The 21,119-nt window shown below is 32.8% G+C and overlaps 2 protein-coding genes across 6 annotated transcripts; both read right to left on the bottom strand.

Moving 5' to 3' along the window:
• Positions 1 to 6,166: 6,166 nt before the first annotated feature.
• Positions 6,167 to 10,820, bottom strand: LOC114191762 (protein WVD2-like 3). Of its 5 annotated transcripts, none has more exons than XM_028081140.1 (7): positions 10,572 to 10,820; positions 7,983 to 8,562; positions 7,507 to 7,595; positions 7,289 to 7,382; positions 7,137 to 7,208; positions 6,904 to 7,014; positions 6,167 to 6,702 (listed from the first exon to the last, which is right to left on the bottom strand). In XM_028081140.1, the coding sequence occupies exons 2-7, from the start codon at positions 8,556 to 8,558 to the stop codon at positions 6,448 to 6,450; spliced, it is 1,197 nt and encodes a 398-aa protein (XP_027936941.1). In that variant the 5' UTR covers positions 8,559 to 8,562; positions 10,572 to 10,820; the 3' UTR covers positions 6,167 to 6,447. The 5 variants fall into 5 exon arrangements, with proteins under 5 accessions (XP_027936941.1, XP_027936940.1, XP_027936943.1 ...); XM_028081139.1 differs by lacking the exon at positions 10,572 to 10,820 and adding an exon at positions 10,277 to 10,528; XM_028081142.1 differs by lacking the exon at positions 10,572 to 10,820 and adding an exon at positions 10,293 to 10,523.
• A 2,744-nt stretch (positions 10,821 to 13,564) lies between these two features.
• Positions 13,565 to 18,415, bottom strand: LOC114192461 (ureidoglycolate hydrolase). The gene is made up of 12 exons (XM_028082194.1): positions 18,142 to 18,415; positions 17,949 to 18,034; positions 17,628 to 17,702; positions 17,325 to 17,453; positions 16,630 to 16,716; positions 16,258 to 16,460; positions 16,078 to 16,180; positions 15,705 to 15,796; positions 15,572 to 15,634; positions 15,151 to 15,391; positions 14,335 to 14,375; positions 13,565 to 13,904 (listed from the first exon to the last, which is right to left on the bottom strand). The coding sequence occupies exons 1-12, from the start codon at positions 18,322 to 18,324 to the stop codon at positions 13,792 to 13,794; spliced, it is 1,416 nt and encodes a 471-aa protein (XP_027937995.1). The 5' UTR covers positions 18,325 to 18,415; the 3' UTR covers positions 13,565 to 13,791.
• Between the last annotated feature and the right edge of the window lie 2,704 nt (positions 18,416 to 21,119).

The following is a 21,119-nucleotide window of genomic DNA, read 5'->3' as shown; positions in this document are numbered from 1 at the left end:
GCATTTTCCCTTTTCAGTCTTCATTTCACACCAACAACTCTGTTTTTCAACGAGTTTGGTGAAAACAACACAAGGGTCGGCAATCAGGACCGTGTTTCACATACCAATTCCAAACAAAACTCAATGATCACCGTTTTGTTTTATTTAACCACATTCTGATTTTCCCAATTAATATATATAGTAATGAAAGCAGATTGGATATTGGTTAGCATTTAAGAGCTAAACACAAACAGAAGGACTATAATGACTATTCGAAACATAGTAATTTCATGTTTGACCAATATGATGCACAAACATAATTTAAAGAGAATTAAAACGAAACCAATGAGGTAATCTTTGAGTATCCAGCAGATTATGTCATAATCCATGTAATTTTTTCTGCAAATTTCAAGAAAGAAACGCATGAACTTCGATGAAAAAGACTAGAGAAAAGAGATTTTAACTTACACGTTACTAGGCAATTGAATTCTGTTGGAGACGAAAGAATGAATGTTAAATGGTTAGTTGCTAGATCATGGAAAAGAGCATGAATTAGATTGTTAATAAGAAGATGACAGCAGATACTTTGAGCTAGGGGGAATGAAGCCTGGTCCGAGATCATTCTCAAGGTAATGGATGAACTTTGCTTCAGAATGAATGGTCTCGAACCAGACACCATTCCCCTCAACTCCTTCATACGTCTGTGTGGAAAAAATTGTGGGAGAGAAAGTGTGATTTGAGACAGAAGCAGTGAGGACTGTTTGATTTTGATTTGGCCATGCATTGTTTTTCATGGGCCCTTATATACGTGAAGATGGGGAATGTGTGGGTCAGAAAACGGTGTGTCCCACATGCCATGGCTCCCCCATCTTGTCAAGCTTTTCACACAGATTTTAAGTGTGTATTATACAATATCTTACCCTGGTTTTTAGCTCAAATGATCTATGTAAGTACTATAACATAACCTCCTTTGGAAAAAAAAAGATTTTTACTTCTTACCTTCTGCTTTAATATCTACTCACGTTCCTCCCTCTTGGTGTTCTAACAACCTAAATGACTGTTCACTTTCGTTGTTATTCTTCATTCCATGTGTATAGTAGTGCCAAAGTTATACATCTGACGTAGATATCTTTGAAAATTCAAACATACTAATTATGTCTTGGAAAATGAAAAAAGGAGTTAAATGAGGTCTATTTTGGTTATTGTGATGGTAAATGGTTTCAAATCAATAAAGGTTAAGGTGGATTAGTGATGCAAAAGTAAACAGATCTTTTAGCATCTGTTAAAGGCTGAGTAGCAAAGTTCCCTTTAAGTCCTACCTGCCTTGCCAATCTCTTACCAAACAACACCGCCAAGTCTTATCACAGACGTGGCTAGCAACAGTATAATCCTATTGCTTGGAAGACTTAATACCATCGACACAACCCTCTCTTGCTGTTTCATTTGACCTTAATAGCTCCGTCTAAGTTCAGATTACCTTAAACTGTTCCTTGCAAAAAACTTAAGATTACCTTAAACTGTTCCTTGCAAAAAACTTAGGTACAATTACTTGTACATTTTCTAAATTATGTCATTGCTTTCTTTTTATGCATTATTGTAAAATAAATAATAAGACGTATAGTTTCTTTCTTGCTTACGGGGTTGATGTTGTCAGAGTGACTTAAGCATAGAACACAAATTATTGTGTATCATGGTATTGAGATGAGTGTTTAAAGGGGTTCTCTTTTGCTTTCCACTTAGAAAAAGGGGCAAATGAAGAGTGAATAGCTTCTTTCATTGATGAATGACACTCCCAATGGCGTCAATCCAAGCTTTACATACAAACAAATACTGTTAGTGCCACTCCTATGTAATCTTAAGCATTGGTAGTGGCAAGTGGAAAAAAGTGGACAGTGGACAGTAAAACAGAACATGTTTTGAAGGGAAAATAAATAAAAATTACTGAAAAAGCGAGGGCAAAAAGTGTAGGTGCCGTGAGTACTGTATTTGATATATGTGCACAAATATACTATATTGGGATTTGAATTTCTTGACATGTTTGGAGCTTATAATTCCATCAAGTTGTAAACATGGTGTGGTCCTAATGGGGCAAAAAGGGAAAGAAAAATGCAGTTAGGCAAAGTAAGCATCATCACATTGACCGAAACAATCCCAAAATTGATTAGGGATGAGGAGCATGTAACCGAGAGTTTGACCTAGAAGTTAAGCAGAAACACTACGTTGACTATTAACGTTTAGAGATTATGCAATGGCACACTTGCAGCAGCACCCAAAAACTGGTCCAGCAAAGAATGGAAGGAACGAAAGAATTTGGAAGGAAACTGAGGAAAGTTGTGAAGTAAGGGAATGTAATGATAGAAGCAATCAGTGGAAAAAAGAAAGAATGAATAAAATATTTTGAGCATGAAGGTGTTTGTCCTCTTGGGAGTGGGACAGTTAAATTGGAGAATAACAAACGATAAAAACAGGGAGAAGGAAACAAGATGAGTAACTGATGATGCGGGGGAAGATGAAAGGAAATAAAACTCACATGCAAAAAGTAAGAGTGAAAGGACGATAGCAACATGTCATGGAACTTGAGAAGGACGATGGACCCTCTACCCTCAAACACCATCAAATTGCTTTCTTCTTCTTCACATTTTCATGGCTTAAGATTATACTCTGCAATGTGCATTCTCAGTTTCTCAACCCTACAAATGTTATGCTAATAACCCTTTGTTATGAAACAAGGGTCACTCTCTCAGTTCTTTCACTCTCACCCATCCTTTTCTTGTAGATACCCGAGATTATGCGGACTCATCATTGTAGACTGGACACCAAATCAGAACATCTAACACAACACTTCACAATGCCAATCAAAGAAACTTCCCCATACTTCATCGCCTAATATCAAAACCATTTTATTTTATATAAACAATTGATCGTTATATTTTATGTGTTTCTTCTAAACTAGAGCCTTTTGTATGTGTCGGTGAAAAAAAAAAAAGAACTAGATTGGTGTATTTTTGTTCCATTGAATGGAATTTGACTATTCTTTTCTCTAACACTTTTATTTCATTTTATAAAGTAATAAAACCACTTTTTAATATCACTCGAGATTTGAGTTCTCAATAATTTAGTCATGTGAAGTGTAGTTAAACCCAGCTAATGAAGTATTCACATGATATTCATGGATATGGATAGACATCTTATATTCCTTGACTTAGAAATATCACACCCCAGGATACAAAGGTTAGGTTGAGAGACTCAGAACTATAATTCACAACTGTCTAAATGAATAAATGATATATCTTTCAAGAGCTGACAAAAACATTTTAATTTAATAAAATTATATATAATCATCCTTTTTAGTTTATATTTGCAATTTATTTTGGTTTATATTAAAAACATTAAGAGACTTTAAAGTTAAAATATTCAATTTCCTTTTTTTTTTAATCTAGAAAGTTATTTATAGACCTATAACCAGTTAATATTAACTTCTCTTTAAAGGTAGATATCAAAAAAATTCGTACCCACAACTATCCGTGGATAAAACTCACAACGAGTATAAAATAGATACTATAAATGGATATCCGCAGGTAATGGGTACGTGTATTTTTAATACCCGCATTTTAACGGGGCGGTACAGGTATCATAGTTTTCGTACCCGTTATACTCTAATTTAAATAAAAAATGTAAAAAACAACATGATTAAAATATTAACATATTGATTTTGAATGATTTGTTTTCTTATCAATTAGTTTAAAAAAAAAAACCATTTCTTTGTAAACTGTCATTCAATACTAATTAAATGAGTTATTTGGACTTTGTTTAAAATTTATGAATGTTATGTATTGTATTTTATTTGAATTTACAATTAAAATATGTTGTTAAATATTTATTTATATTTTTTTGTAAATAGTCGTGAGTATCCGTGGATATCTATGGATAGTAAAAAATTATGTAAGTATCCGATAACGGATGCCCGACATATATGGATACGAATACGGAATAGATAGTTATCCAGCGGATAGGATACGGGGAACTACTACTCGTACCCTGCTCGTCCCATTAACATCTCTAGTAGTGAGTCTTGAGCTATATGTAGGTTCAGTCCTAAATTATCTTTGTGAGGATTATTTCGCCAAAGTATACATGTTTTTTTAGAAAGATGATGTTCATATTATCATATATTTAAGCTTATATACCGCATTAACAGTCATTAGTATCTCTATAACATCTTTGAATGTGAGTTCAAGAAAATCCTCATAATAAAATACTAACGAAATTCTCCTCCAATAAATTTTTATATATTTTATTTACAAATATATAACATGTCCATGTTAACATTTGAAGCCTTAAGATTATCATTAGACTAAAATGTTAAGTAAAAACTATTAAAAATAATTATTAAGATAATAAAAGTTAAAAGAAATAATTGGTTATTTGAAAACTTTAGTTTTTTCAAAAAAATAGTTGCAAAAAACTAAAATTGTGTATAACGTAGATTACAGACAAAAATGCAAGTTAATTTGTTTTGTTTTGGTCTTTCTCGCATTTGTCAAAAAAAAAAATGGACCTACATAAGAATTATAAGCTAATTTTGTTGGTTCACCTCACATAATGATTGGCCCTAATTAGTCAAGTAATAAAAAATCTTAAGAAAAAAATTATACAAAGAATCTTATTTGAATGTTTTACATATTTGTTACTCTCCATGAGTATATAAAATCAAAATGAACTAAGTAAGCATAAGGTTGAGAATTCATATAAAAATAAATTATTGTCTAAACTATTAAAAAACTATAGCAATTAGTTGATGTTAAACGTACGCAATAGAACTAATTTAGGAATTTAAGTATATAGGGAAGGAATAACAAAATAAAATAAAAGAGTTTTATCTAAATAAAATATAATTTTTTTTTTCGGTTTAGTTTGTCTTGTCAATGACTCATGTGGAGGTTATATAGGAAAGATCTAAAGCCGGTTATTATTATGACTCGTTTTTTGTATCGTCATCTTAATATAGATAGGTGAATTAGCAGCTTAGTAATTATTTTTTTTAATAAAAATATGAAGTGAGCTTTAAGAAGAACTTATAAAAAAAATTAAAAGTAAAAAAATTATAATAAATTGTAAGTTTAGAAACTGTGTCACTCCTGAGATTAATTCTTTTGCCAGATAATTTTTATTTTAATGGTATAAACTTATAAGCAGATCAGATATAAGTTAACTAAACTGTGCATATATCGTGTTGTACATGACATGACTAATTAAAAAGAATGAAATTGTTAAAGTAAGTTATATATAGCACTAACGAATTTCATTTTAGGTTCGCATCATTTAAAGGAGTTTCACAATTGCAGGCGACAAAAACGTTAAATTCTTTCTAAGACTGTCTGCTCTTAAACTAATGGTATAAAGGATCTACTGAAAAAAAAAATGTTAAAAAATGTTTGTTATTGAGACATTCTTTTGGTCACACGATACTTAGACATTTCATCATTTAGATTTAACTCTATCAGGCAAATAAATTTTCGTGCTTAATTCATACTAAAAAAATAATAATTTAAACTCTGTATTTTACCACTTCTACTCATTGTAACAGTACAATAATTGTACCAATATCAAACACAAATCTTGTTTGACCCCCCAAGAAAACTATTCTTGATCAGAAAATCCTACAACGAAACAAGGTTTTAGAATATGCTTCCACAAACTAAACTACATCGATATGGAAGCAGCATCCCTTAGACCAGAAGTGCTGCTTTTACAAATGGGGTATGCTTTGTTCAAAAGGGTTTCTCTTTTGCCGTGCAAAAACAAAACCATACAAGCAATAGACATAATATTTTTATTTCTGCTTTCTACCTTTAACGACTAGACATTAATGTCCCACCTAAAGGCAGAAAGCACTTGACCCTTCAGCAAAGTTGCACGTTATTCCTCTGGCATTATGGCCACAGTATGCAAATGTCAGTGATGTCACTGAAAGAAAGGAAATTGTTCATCTAAACCGATGATCATCTTAATTTTAAACAAGGTTCCTTTATGTTGCTGGTGATGTCCATATACTCCCATAAAGTTGGAGGTGAAAATCATAGCTATGGCACTATCTTATCTTTCGTACACTACTCTACTAAAACCCCAAAACAGCTTTGCTAATGCGAGAAAAAGTAGCAAAAGAAATGGCAACAATGAAGCATAATTACTGCTAATCGAACAGCATTATTTAATGATGACTTCAAACAATCTGATCCTGGACTTCAGGCAGACAAACAAATGCTGAAATTGCTCTTATGAGCAACAGGATTTAAATTTACAAATAATTTGAATAAATTACAAATAAACATTTTACTACTTACGCAATGCACACAGCAGCAAGTGCCTTATAAGTTAAAGGAAAAACATGTTTGTTGGGAGAAACAAGACCACAGTTCCCAGATACACATAAATTAGAAAAATGAGGAACTAATCTCACTGAAAATTTCACTGGCTGCCAATCTCCAAGTCTGCTTGTCCAGTTACTTTGGCCATATCAATTTCTTCAATATGATTGAGCTTGTTTTTTGGGTCACATAAGTCATTCACATCACTCTTAACATCATTGTTGTTGGTCTTCAGTGTTTGATGCTTTCTCCTGATGCCAGCTCCTTTCTCCTTAGCCCCTTCAGATAAATTAACTGCACCATTGTTGCTCTTTTGCCGGCCCAGCTTTGGAGATTTTGCTCGCGTGGCTGGTAGCTGACCCAGACATAATACTCAACTTTTGTCAAGCACAGAAGTTGAAAATATGTCTATGTAATTAGATCTTTCACAATTATAATGAGCAGTTTTTCAGTCACTGTTGAAATTTAGTTCTAGAGCTTAACATGAACACAACATTGTTGTTTTTAAACTGAGCCCCATACATGATACCATTACAAGTACAAGAACAGTACATACCTTCTTCAGCTCAACCTTGGGAGGAGGCCCCTCATGGTAAAAGCTAGGCATAGGGCTTGCTTTAAAAGTTAAACTCTTCCTTAGCTGCTTAATAGCTTCCTCCATCTCTTCCTTAAATGTTTAGAAATTGATGAAGGAATTGGAGTGAGAAAACAAACTATGTTCTTAAAGAAAGGAGTAACAAAATGGCGATGTATTCCCAAGTTTTGAATATACAGGATAAAGTGTTGCACCTTGGTCCTTGCTTCACTTTGATTCTTCTCAGCTTCCATTGCTTGGTGCTTTTCCTCCAATTTTGTATAAAACTATTTAAGGGACCATGCACATATCAATTTGAGGTAGGAAAACCTATTCAAACAAAGCTAACTAATACACAGGTTGTTACCTCCTTCCTTTTTTCTGCACGTTCAGTGGACCTAAACACAGGAGCAGAAGAAACAGTTGCCCTGGATTTGATTGACCGCATAGAAGTTCCGGTTCTTTACATGGTCAAGTAGTAATAGAAATTTCAAATTCTAAAGCAAGTAGACCCATTGCCAGAATAAGAAAAAACATGACATGAGAATTTTATACTTATCAACTTAAACATTTTTAAGAGGATACATTGAAGTTACGGAGCAAGCATCATCCTCATCAGGATGCTTCTTGTTATCAGGTTGCAATGGCTTTCTTGAAACTAAAGGAGATTTCAACTGCAAGTGGAAGCAGAGAAAATAAAAGATTTAAGACTAACTGTGAATAAATAGTAACAAGACAAAAGCTAACCATAAACAGTTTATCAGTGACTCGGTCAAACCAAATTTAATTCCATTTAATTGCAGCAATCCTTATAAGATAACTATTTTACCATTCTGAAGAACCTCTTAATGGGCTAGACGTCAAAAGTTTAAGCTCTCTGGTTCTGAACTTTGTATGAATATACAAGAGATAATATATAAACTTAAAAAGTTTTTCTTCCCTGATGATATACTTAAGAAAGCACAGTGATAGAAGGGTTTATTTTTAAAACTTTCCACAAATATAAATAAAGACATCACAATGATTAAAGATGGAAATAAATTTAACATATCAGCATATACCTGATTCTGTTTAAACATATTGGGAGATAACACGCTTTTTTTATTTAAAGATTTTCTCTCATTATTGGCTTTGTTGTCTTCTTCAAAAGCAGGACGAGTTCCAACTGAAGCACGCTTCTCGGTTGCTAAGGAAAACGGCTGTGGAATTGTGGGCTTGATTTGGGCACTACCTGTACACCTGCTATGAATATTTCCAGTATTTCCAGCAGGAGGTCTTGATCCATTCTTCACAGTGTCCCGTGGCTTGTGTTTACCCCTTGTTTTGTGGGATTTAAAACTTTTCTCACTGACAACATCCTCAGAATCTGATGTTAACTTCTCCTCGCATTTTTTAAGATTATTGACATCAGAGACCTTAACAGAAACTTCTGTGGTGCATTCCTTCACCTCATACTCCTTTGCACTTTCCTCTGAACTATGATGTTCAGTTGTCTCGTTGATTTGTTCATAAGACTCTGTAATATTGTGATGGTCACCTCCAGCTTCATGACCTGAATCATGGGGAATGCCATCCGAATATACTACGACATGATCTGGCTCCTTGATGATACAAATATCTGTATCTTCTATTCCCATTGCTCTATAGCAAAGAAATGCGAAAACTAAATAAATTGAGTTGGCTGAAATGTCACAAATAATCAGGATAGTTTGTTTTACAGTTCTCTATTACAATTGGCATACATAACAGAAAAATAAGTACATGCCTAATTGAGAAGGGGCGCAATATAATACATATAATAATATTTTTGGATTTCGTTTAGTATTGAAAGACTCAGTTCATTCTCTGATCAATACCTGAAATTACATTACAAACATCTAAAATCTTCATCTAAAATATGATAATTCTCATGATGTTGATGGTGAAATTGAGTTTGAAAAATTAAAGTTCATTTGAGAGATTCTAACAATTAAATCAAAATCAAGTTTTATGATATTGAATTCTTTGAAGACATTTAGTTGTTTCCCTAATGCATGCATAACTTATAAAATAATATTAAATATTCCTATTATTGATGCACCCACTAAAAGAAGTTTTCTGAAATTAAAATTGTTTAAATCTTATTTGCAATCTGCCAAAACAGATTCAATAGTCCTGCTCTAACTCCTATTCAATTTTTTTTTTTAAATTATTATGAGAGAAATATTGGTGTTTTTGCAACCAAAATAAAATACACAAAGAACAATATTTATCAGTTTTCCCCAAGGCACAAAAAATTTGGGGTCAACCCTGAACCTATTTTGGATAGAAAGATAAGAAAATTTAACCCACAAAAGGTTTGCACTAAACCCTTTCAGAGGAATTTCTCTCTAAAACAATCAAATAAAAAAGTCTTATCTACAATTACACATCTGAATTTGTACCTATAATTAGGAGAATATCTAGATGCTATTCTTGAAACTATGTTCTCTCCTGGAAACATTCATTAGAACTATCTTCTCCTCACTACAACCACAATTCATTCTGACACTCACTGTTACAACTAACATATGCCTAAACGTACTTATAAATTTAATAAACACAAGGCGAGATGAGAATATTCTCTAAAATCCTTAATCGTTGAGTTCAACTACAAAAGGTGAAACCAGGGGGCAAAAGATTATTTTAAAACTAAAGAAATGAGCATGACAAGTCTCTTTTGTGTGAAAGCATATGTGCATTATTTAACATAATCATATGGAATAGAATCAATTGTTTACCTAATTCCAGGCTTAAAAGCACTCAAGAAAAACTAAAGCATGCAAAAGGAAAGCCATCAAATTGGTTGGTGGGTGTCTTCAATCAATGATTAAGACTCTAATAGTTAAAAAATCAACAACTCAAGTATATCATAAACAAGACATCATATGTGCAAGTAAAAAGATGGGTGTTAAGCAAGGAGAATAAGAATAGGACAGAATATTTTCTTTTTAAGTGTAACCACGAAGATCATCCCAAGGAAAACATGCTGTGGTTTAGAGAAATTAAAATACATTGAGTTTTCTCAAACTCCAAAATCAATAAAGAGAATATCTTACATAAACGGTGTCCACCGACAAATTCAATATAAACATAGATCACACGTGAAGATCGTTTATAGTATATATTTGAAGTTACAGCAAAAACGGTATAGTTTAAATCTCGATGGATAAATTATTTTTCCAAAACTGGATCAAAACATGCAAAGATTTGGGTGCAAAATGCTTCCCAGGAAAAGAACCAAAACCCAAAAAAGAGGGGAAAAAACTCAAACTTTGAATTATCTATACTTTGCAATAGAGAACCAATAAAGAAAAAGCGAATTCCAAAATTCAACATGTAAACAGATTTGCCTTCTTCTTCCTCAGCCACATTAGACATTTTCTCAACAAGTAAGTAAACCTTCACTTAAATCTTTTTCCCATCAACCAAACAGAGCCCGATTTCAAAAGAAAATCAACCCAAAGGGTCAATGACCCAGAAAAGTATAAAAGAAATAATTGAACAACCCATTAAAGTAAGCAATAAAATAAAATAAAGAAGACACAGAAACAGGGAGTAGGAGGATCTCAGATAGAAAAAAATGTGCATTTTGAAGAATAGGAATGGAAAAAGAGAGCAGAATGACTCACATTATGAGTTGGATCTGGAAAGAAATAATGCAACTGTATTGGTGAGTTGTGTTTTGAGTTTGAGTTTATGCCTGAGTTTTGTCCTGTACTGTGTATGTTGTGTTGTCGCGCGTTTATATGAGCCTCGTCGGTCACTCACCGTTTCTTAACGGTGTTAAATTTCGCCTTTCCAATTTTGAATTTGGATTCATCCACTTTTGTTGTGGGGAACAATTGTATTGTGAATAATTCTTTTCTTAAGCCACTGGATAAAATTATTAACGAATCCCTTAAATCAAATTTAAATATTCTACCAAATACTTTTTGTCTTCACCTATCTTTCTCTTTATAATAATTGATAGTGCAATGTTTAATCAAATAGACAAACACCCTCTCGTTTTTGTCTTTACAATTGGATATTTCTGTACATTCGGTGTTTTGGGTCTTTTCGTTTCTATTTCTTTACCACAAAACTTCATAATTCATAGACTTTTGCATAACCCTTTTCGAAGTCATTAGTTACAAAAATTACTGAATGCTACATTAAAGTTCACAACTTTAATTTGAATTTAAATGAAATTTTGTAGAATTGAGTTTGAAAATTTTTTCTTCTTCTGTTTTCCCATTCCAAATTGAATTTTCAAGATAAAATAAAATATCCAACCTACTTGATGTGTTGTTATCCCAACCATTTTTACTTATCTAAGAATTATTGGAATAATAGAAATACCGTTATTCAATACCTGAAATTAGAAAAAAATAATTTTTTAAACTTAATTTTACGTGGATCCTTTATTTAATTTTGTTTTTTTACTGAAAGAGAATAAACCTGGTCGAAAACCAAATAAAAATAATACTTTTTAAATCAACGTTGAATCACCCAGTTAAAAACCGAACACAACCTTAGGATTTAAATTTTTTTTTTCAAAGGCAACAAAATGAGTTTAGGTTTATTACTAAAATCAAGATTAGGATTATAGATGAAGTATAAATCAAACAATAAATTGGGAAGTTGAAGGACACGTTTGACAGGTGCTTGATAAAATTCGTCAACAATCAACAGATGGTCCCCTCGTATATAAAAATGTTAATCTCTAGTATAAGTTTTATTTTTCTAAAAAAAAATTGGTTAAATTCCATATAAACATCATGCACAACTCACTTATATATAGAATTGCATCATAACGTGTATAAGAGTGGCAAAGGATCTGATTCCCTTTTGGATACATACTACAAAGTTTTATTCATTACTAAATGAGTATATTCTACTAAAGAATGATGTCATGAATCCTAGAATCGCCACTATAAGAAGAGTTCTATCTAGTTATCATTTGCACTTAAGGATTGTTCTCACGGTTAAATTTGTAGATATATCCGATTTTTAATACTAAAAATGGAATAAAGTTTACCTAACAAGAGAAATCACATAAAATTGCCTAATTAGATAAACTACATAGAAACGCAAATTCAAGTTATTGTAGAGCAAGTCATAAGGATAAGATTTTCAACACATTACCCTTGTGCTAAAGTTTGGAAAATTTAAAAATATGAAATTCAAAGGACTAAACATTTATAGCTATGGTTTGATTTTCTATCTTAGAATTTATATTGAAATCAAACTCAATTCCAAAAACTAGTTTAAAGAGAGAGTGATTTCTGCTGTTTGTATACACTTCTTCAATCAGGTTTCTATCATTTCAACGTTGCATCTCCATCATAAATAAATTGGAGTAGTTATGATCTGGCTGATGATTTAAAATACTAATTAATTTTGCCAGTGAGGATCACTAATCATGATGGTAATGTCTTTGCAGAAAAGCAATTAGAGAAAAGACATCCCATCTAATGCATTGCTTAGATCCTATCCATGATTATTCCTGCTTAACCCCTCGAAAAATGCCCAACACCCTCCCATAATTTATTAAATTCTTATCAATTCATTCAAGTTTTGAACTTGAAGACGTTACTCTTTGAATTTGAGTTCAACCAGAGTTTTTGAATTGTCTTTAGTCCTGGATCATTGCAAATTAATTTTTTTTAACATCTAGTGCAAATAACGGACAAAAATTTGAATTTCGTGGCTGTGGTTTTTTTCAAACGAATGCTTGAAGCTTTAATCAAAGCATATGCATGAAAAAGTAGCAAAGCTTTCCTGGGAAGTGCACGTTTGTTGTTCGGTTAGCATTGATTTTTCATTAGGGAAGTGCGTGCATTGTATTCTTTAAATATTAATAATGCACTTCACACACAACTCCATCACGTAGAAAATGATGGATACTGAAAAAGCAACCAATGTTAGTTGAAATAATAGCTAGATTTTCACACGAAAAAATTTGCATTCATTTATTCGTCTGGCAAGAAACTTAACAAAAGAAATAATGAGCAAGTGTTCATTTGTGAGTTAAAATTGCTTTACCCTGTTTTGTCTGTTGAAAAGTCATTATTAGTTTAACAGTAGTAAGTTAAGAATATAAAGGGTACATTAAAAAACAATGGTTTAGAGGTCAAATAAATCACAATCTTAGTCAATTGAAGTACAAAATAGTAGGTACAAACCTTCCCACGTCAAGATTGAGTTTTGATTCATAATTTGAGAGTGAAGAATGAGCGGTTTGTTCTTTTGAATCTCTCCATAGTTTAAGCAATAAACATAGGCATGAGCGAAACTAAAATTCATCCTTACTTTACGAACTTCCTTCTTCTTGAGGAAGATCTTACAACCCACAATATCATTTTCTCACTCAAAGGATCCATGAAGGGCTATTCCAACTACCAAACTAAAAATATGTATTTTTCCCACTTTTATTTATTGAATCCAGTTGTTTTAACTATTGTAATCGGGTGGGATTTTAAGACGCAATATGGACAATTGAGAAAAGTAAGATGTTTTTTGTCTCCACACAAAGTGGTCCAATTATTTAAAATTTAAAAAGGCTATTCTGGTTGAGGTATATGCAATGCAACTTGGTTCTACAATATCAGTAGTTTCTTTTTTTGTCTTTTGAGCAGTTTGGTGAAGTAAAATTCACTGCTGTGAGTCCTTCCACAAGCAGGCAAATATCATCTTACAACAGTAAAAACTGTTTACAAACCCACTTTTCATATTGAATTGTTCAACCCATCATCTTGATAGAATAAAGAGGGAATTAAGTTTTAAATTATTTAATCAGTAAGCTGTAACAGTCAAGAGTCTAAAAGAAGTAAATTACGTTTTTGTTGAACAATGATAGTTCACACGAACTCACTTCTGAAGATGTAACTGACTGGACAATTTAGCTAGGGTGAGCGCCAATACCTGTACACCATTAGACATATCTTGAATGCTGGCAAACTCTTCAGGCTTGTGGCTGTACCCTGCAAAAGCAAGAAAAAGAATATTGACAAATTCTTTTCTTTATGAAGCTCTTAGAAACATTTCTTTTTTCATATCCCTACTTGGCTCCATCAAATTGGAAATGATGCATGTGAATGTATGGCAACAAGATAAGGTCAAGTTTGAGTTTGAGACCGACAAAAGTTGGGTATGGTAGGATAGGGGTGGGGATCAAAGGCTATGAATATGGGTGTTTTTGCCATGTCTAACTTAACATGAAAAAAATTATATATGTTTCTGAATTCTAAGTTCATTCATTAGGTGTTTATTTACACAAGATTAGAGCTCTACTTGGTGCTTTAAAATAATTATAAGAGGAGCACAAACTACATTTTGTTCCCTTTCTTTTAGCTATGAATTGCACAAGAAATGCTGAAAGTGCAAGTGGTTCGCAATAACAAAAGTAAATACCTTTGTAACAAGGAATGAAAATCATGCCCATCGGAGACAGCCTGCAATAAATAATGGACGTACATGAGCAGCAGATATTTAATTCATGTAATAGCAAACCCTTTTTTGTGTTCTTATAACATAATATAATTGGATTAAATTATGCTAATGGAGATCTTTCAACTGCTGTCAGAATGTTTGCAAGCATTAAACTTGTACATGGCAATAGGAGGAAAAGAGAGACGGGAGGCTCTCAATAATATTATTCTGAATGTATGAAATTAGATTAGAACAATAAGCAGTGAAGCTAGAAAAAAAAAAAAAGACTAAGCACCAAATTATAGACATAATTAGGTCAAGTACCAGTGTAATGCTACTACTAAGACCACCCCAACAAGTCCAAAAACATGACAAGATTCCAAGCATAATAAGAATCCCAATATTCTATGAAATTAAAATATATACAGTTTATGTGCAAGTAAAAATTGTGAGAAAAGTTGTGAGCCCAAATAACTTATCCAATCCATTCACTATCATGCTCAAAACAAGACTTTCTTCTCCTTATTTTTTCTTTCCTCCCATGTAGTCACCATTCTGATTATCATTATGGTCAAGGTTTAGTCCTTGTATAAAGAGAAAGAAATATTAGAATAGTGCAGTACCCCCCAGTTCATGGAAATCACGGAATCTTTAAAACAACCTTTTTCTTAGTTAGGTCCTACGCCATTTCAACATTTGAAAATTTTAATAATGGATATTTTGGGGCACTTCATACAAAAATAATATCTGCTCTAGTAAAATAAACTGTCATCTTTCTCTCTCTCTCTCAAGTATTACCTGGCCATAAACAATGAGTCATGATAGGCTCTACTGATCATCAATTTGCTTGTCAAGTTTAGTTCTTTTGTTGTAATTTCAACTGCCTTTATGACAGCTTCATCAGAAAGAGCCGGTGGATCCTGATTGATGACACGAAAGTCAGAGAGCTTGACACCACGGGTTTTGGTTATTTTAATTGCTGATTGATGAATTTTCTCCACCACTTTGTTTCTTCTTTCCTCATCAATGTCTCTTGTGTCTATGGCAATACAGAATAATTACAATCAAAATATTTGTATGAATGATTATAATAAATTAGCAACTGAAATTATCCATACGTAGTGAAAGAAAAAGTAAACAACTATAGTATGGTAAAATCAGATGTAATTTAACATTGCAAGAATGCAGGTACAACTGAAGTTGTCCCATAAATACACACCAATTTCTAGGTGAGATTTGCTAGGGATGCTGTTGATTGCTCCAGGATGCAGTTCCAGGATTCCTTGTAAAATAAGAGAGATTAGTTTAAATGTAAGTTCTAGATTAACTAAGGCACTTCAATAATAACTTACCAACAGTGCCAACGGTATCAATTGACCCAGATTCCAGCACATGCCTCTCCACAGCCAGGGCTAATTCAGAAGCAGCAAGACCTGCATCATTTCTGCTCAAAAGGATATATATATATAAAGCATTAGAGTTTGTCCATTAAGAAGTTTCAATTTCAAAAGAGATCAAAATAGTGGACTAGAAAATTTAATGGATTCAAAAGATAGATGTTACTATTTGGTCTCTCAAAAACCATGGAAAGATATTGAACAACATAAAAAAATCTGAAAACTATAGAAAAATTATATCTGCATGTTCAGTTCAAGTTACTGCGATGACAGAAAAGGATAAGGGTGTAATGTCACAGAGTAATATCTAATTTAAGATGGAACACACCTGTTAGGCATAAGGACGGCGCCTGCATGGCCCCCATTGCCTTCAAATTCAACCTTTAGACTTGCTGGAGCTGCAATGGCAGTAACTATGCCTATAGATATACCTGTGTCAAGAAACATATTACGTCTGATCATTGAAGCTATGGCTGTTTCAAGGTTATGTTAGCTCCAAGATGTGTACCTTCATCTTCCAGAATTGGTCCTTGCTCTATGTGCAGTTCTATAAAAGCAGAATATGTTCCTTTCTTTAAAAATACACTGGATAAGTCGTCTCCATTTTTCCCATACCCAGCAGATCTTGCAGCATCTAGGAATGATATGTTTTGAATGTCAGTTGTTGTCTTTAGAGCATTTGCAAGATCCTCACTCCCGGCCAATAAGCGGCTGCACAAAGGTAACAAATGATGAAGCTAGAAGTAGAATATGGGATGTAGTTTGGTTATCATGTTAGTGAGACAACACCAGAGGATAAAAACGAATTATGGATTTGTTGACAAAAATCACCACAAATAGGAATCCTATTCGAAGACAATACATAAACGCAGTTTCTGACCTTCCCAAGCAACCTATCCCAAAGCGTGTTGGTTCTTCTGATGTGAATGATATGACTTCCAATGATCTTCTAGGTTTAAAACCAGCCCTGTGAAGGTTTACAATCAATATCGCAAACATCACTACTCCGAAAAAAAGTGGATAACCAAAGATTGTACATTATAAGTCTCATCTCGGGAATTTGGACCTTTCATGCATATAAGCAAATACAAGGAATTAGTTATCTGTGGAACATCTCATTTCTCTCCAGTTGTATGAGTTGATATTTCGGTAATTGCCAGAGCATAACTTGTTCCTGTCTTTTGTAAAATAGTTTACAGACATGCTTATGTTGGTTAACATGGAGTCATCCACAACACAAAAAATCCATTCATACTGTTCTGGTCAAGCATCAACTCATCAAACCACAGAAAACTAAAGTCATAAAGACTGTAGTAACTTATTAAATGGAAAATACAAGTTAGCTTTATCTTGATTCAATGTCTCTAGGGCCAAAATGTTTGAACTTTAAAATTATTGTACTGAAAGAGATGAGTATCTATTTGAACTAACTTCTGCAGAGGCTAATGCAGAACACCAGGACAGTGGAAATACATTAGGAATTAAATGTGTTGATAGACAGGAATTAAACACTTTTGTATTCTGAACATTCAATTAAGTTCTACAAATAATAAGGAAAATAAAATAAAATGAAACCTTTTTAGGACTCTGATGGCTTCAATGGCGCCTAAAACACCAAGAACTCCATCATACTTTCCAGAGTATGGTATGGCATCAACGTGCGAACCTGTTGCAACTGCAGCAAGCTCAGGCTCGAGGCCCTCCCTGCATAAAGCGATAAGGCGGTGCTGTAGTTAGTAAATTACAGGAATGCTGCTACTAAGATATAGAAGGTTCACATGTGCTTGACGACCCAGTCAAATATCAGAGAGAAAATTATAAAAATAAAAATTTTGAGATTAGATGTTATTTTATTTTGAAGAACAATCAGACACTCACCAACGACCAAATATGTTCCCAACAGCATCCTCTCTCACAGATAAACCAGCAAGTTCCATCTGGGTTTTTACATACCTACAATAAAAGACGAGTAAAAAGTCCATAATGGCAGACTATGCTCAAGGCATATCTTCATAAGATTGAATTGTTTATCCATACGTAAACTTAGAAGAACAACAAAAAGAAAAACACTTGCACCTCCTTTCTGCACTTGTGCAATGTTACATCAACATGGTTCTTTTCCACGATACCACAAACCAAAATATACAGCCCAGCCATGGTAATAAAATTAAAAAGAAAAATGGAACTTGATTCACGTACTTGCGACCCAAAACATCCTTGTCAGTGAACAAGACTCTGGTCACTGATGGAGCAGGTGAGTCAGAAAAAGCTGCAAGCTCGTCAATCTAAGAACAAGACAGTATTAATAAGAGTATAAACAATCATCACTGCCAAAAAAACAAAGACCAAAAATCGAAAAGCGAAAACCCCAGTTGGGTAAGTGGAGTAGTACCTGGTTCTGCAGAGCTTGAGCATCAACGGAGAGTGAAGTGAGTTGGAAAGAGTGAGGTTCGTTGATTGTGTAGCCAGAAAATTTCTCCATGGTGGCTGTGATAGAAGGGTCATCATATTGATGTTGCTGAGCAGAAACAGCAGTGAGAGTGAGAAGCAGAAATAGGAGCACAGAGTGAACCATTTTTTGAGGTATTAATTGGCGTTGCTATCAGCAGCCACACCTACCTCATCGGCAGTAATAAAGGATTCCTCTGCACGTGTTCTGTGCCCATTCACGTGTAGACATCACTCCTGATTCGTGAAAGTGAATAACATAAGCCCCACAAACCTACTATCTCATGATACTCCAAAGAGATTTTCAGAAAATAAAAATATCTCTATTAGTACGGGAGCATATGGTTCGATTACTAAAACAGAATAACATTTTCCTTATTACATATTTTACAGATGTTTAGTACTGGAATATATGGTTCAATTTGTTTGTTTGCTTTTCTTTCAAAAATGTCAAAAGAGAAGTTTTCAAAATCAAAAGAGTAAACGGTTTTGTTTTATAAAGAATTTTTTTTTTAAAACACAATGAATAAGGCAACTATTTATTTTATATATTTTTATATATTTTTATATCATATGTTCAACTAAAAAAATTAATCACAAAAAGGAGTTATAAATAAATTTATAAAAATAGATAAGAAAAATGAAGTAGAAAATACATACGGAAGCTCTTTAAATGAACAAGATAATAACAATATAGCTATAGACGAAAACAATAATAGAGAAAGAGAAATAGTTAGTGATTAGGATAATATTAACAATTTCAGTGTCAGTTGTTTCAGTTGAAAGAGTCTCTCAAAATTAAAGATAATAAAAACTTATTTAAGATTAACAATGTTCCAAGTAACAATATTCCAAGAAAGATGAGACGAATTAGCCTGATTATCTATTAAAAAATAAATGTTAAATAAAATTAATCATGACAATTTAATAAACAAATTTTACATCAAAAAGAGCTTAGAAAGTAAATTTTAAATGAAAAAACCTTATTTTTTAAGTTTGCTTTAGATCTTCCAAACTCTTGAGTTGCCCCTGCTACCGAGTACCCCTTTTTTGTACCTCTATTTTTTTTAACGGGACACACTTAACTAATACATTGTCAGAAAGACTTTTGATACAGGGTCTCACCTAAGCCGATCACCACACGAACCAGACTCTGATACCACTATTAGGTCTTTCGAGAGAGGATCACCGAGGAGATACAACACCAATGAGCATGAGCCCAACCCACACATAAGAGATTGACATCACTCTTAGCCCAAAAAGCTTAAAGTAATAGATTTATGGGTTTTCATTCTTGTATGATGCTCAACTTTCTCATTTTTACTCAATGCGTTAGACTCACATTTGGATTCCCAACAATACTTGTCATAATATGTTAATGTTTTAAGAAAGTAATACATTGACGACTGGTTTAATTCATATGTATGGGAATTACAAAATAATAAGTGTAATAAAATATATCTAGTATTGTTCTAATTAAAAGAGTTAAAAAAAAAAGTTAATTCATCTTAACTTCTTCTTTTTTTCTGTGTTAGAAAGTGAACTTTAAGCCCAACTCAACCTCACAAGATTTGGTTATAAGATGAGGTTTGCACTTCACTTTGTATATTATGAAATTATCTTATCTCTTGTTGATATAAGACTTCCAACACACCCCTTCACGTCGAGGTATATACATCCCATGCGTGGGTCTAGAAATAGGTAGTCCAATAGCGATCCGATAGCGGATGGAATAAATGTCTAAGAAACAAAAATCTTGCTATGATAGACTTTTTTAACTATGGCTCTGATACCATTTTAGATAAGTATAAGTCATGAAAAGGAAAAATACTCACAAATACCAACAAGAGGATTTTGATGAAGAGCAACTCAACGAGAGTTTTCATACTGATTTATTAGAAACTTGTCCAATACATAGAGTACAAAGTCACATGATATAAGGGGAAAAAGACAACTTAATATGTACCATCATAAAATAAAATATTTGATAACAATAAAATAGAATAAAAAATATAGTATCTTTATTTCAGACATTTTCTTACTCTGATTGGGCAACATGTGTCACTATCAAATGCTCTATTTCTGGATATTGTGTTTTCTTAGGTACCTCTTTGGTTGTTTGGAAGTCTAAGAAACAAACCACTGTTTTACGATCTTCTTATAAGACTGAGTATCGCGCATGGGTATCCCTAGTTTCTGAACTACAATAGATTCAATATCTTCTTTAGGATTAGCATTTTTTTGTTCCCACTCCATGCATCGTCTTTTGTGACAATATTCCTGCTATTCACATTGCCAAGAATCCCACTTTTCATGAGAGAACCAAGCATATAGAACTTGATTGTCACATTATCCAACAAAAGCTTGTTGATGGCCTTATCTTCCTTCTCTGTGTTCCTTCTATAAATCAACTTGCTGATATGTTTCTGTCACAACCAAAATCGTGACGGAAAGATGAACCAAACAAAGAAACGAGTTTTAAAAGAGATTTGCTGCTATGACTGCCATGGGTACCACTATAACACACAAATATTCAAGATTTCATTTTAAGTGCCAAAACCCTAAGAGTTGGGTAACATATAAAGATCAACGTTTTTTTTTTATGAGAGTGGAAGGGTCCGCAGATGTGCAACAGTTTCAGACACGTTGACTTCAATCCACTCTTCATTTCATTTTTTTTATACATATTATTATTATTATTTTTTTTCTTTTAAAAAAAACGAAAATAATAAAAATAAAAATAAATGTATAAATAAATAAATATATATATATATATATAAAGAAATAGAAATAATAATAAGATAAAATTAAAGTTAAAAATATATATTCATACTCAATTCAAAATTCACCTTTTTTGTATTCTTTTTCTAAATCAAAATTTTTATTTGTTATCCGGACAAAAATAGATATTGACAATTTCCT

The sequence above is a fragment of the Vigna unguiculata genome, chromosome 7, assembly GCF_004118075.2.
Source record: "Vigna unguiculata cultivar IT97K-499-35 chromosome 7, ASM411807v1, whole genome shotgun sequence".
Taxonomy (NCBI): Eukaryota; Viridiplantae; Streptophyta; class Magnoliopsida; order Fabales; family Fabaceae; genus Vigna; species Vigna unguiculata.
The sequence above is the reverse complement of the archived record's forward strand: the minus strand, read 5'-3'. Positions and strand labels throughout refer to the sequence as shown.

Bases quoted from the DNA above. Each gene is read 5' to 3' on its own strand.
- LOC114191762 (XM_028081138.1), bottom strand. From the start codon at position 9,403: ATGTTTCCAGGAGAGAACATAGTTTCAAGAATAGCATCTAGATATTCT. The intron at 7,596-7,982 runs GTATATGCTGAT...TTCCACTTGCAG, and splicing joins ATATGTTTAAACAGAATCAG to TTGAAATCTCCTTTAGTTTC. The intron at 7,383-7,506 runs GTATCCTCTTAA...GACCATGTAAAG, and splicing joins GCTTGCTCCGTAACTTCAAT to AACCGGAACTTCTATGCGGT.
- LOC114192461 (XM_028082194.1), bottom strand. From the start codon at position 18,324: ATGGTTCACTCTGTGCTCCTATTTCTGCTTCTCACTCTCACTGCTGTT. The intron at 16,461-16,629 runs GTCAGAAACTGC...ACCTTTGTGCAG, and splicing joins GGGATAGGTTGCTTGGGAAG to CCGCTTATTGGCCGGGAGTG. The intron at 13,905-14,334 runs GTATTTACTTTT...TTGCTTTTGCAG, and splicing joins TTTCATTCCTTGTTACAAAG to GGTACAGCCACAAGCCTGAA.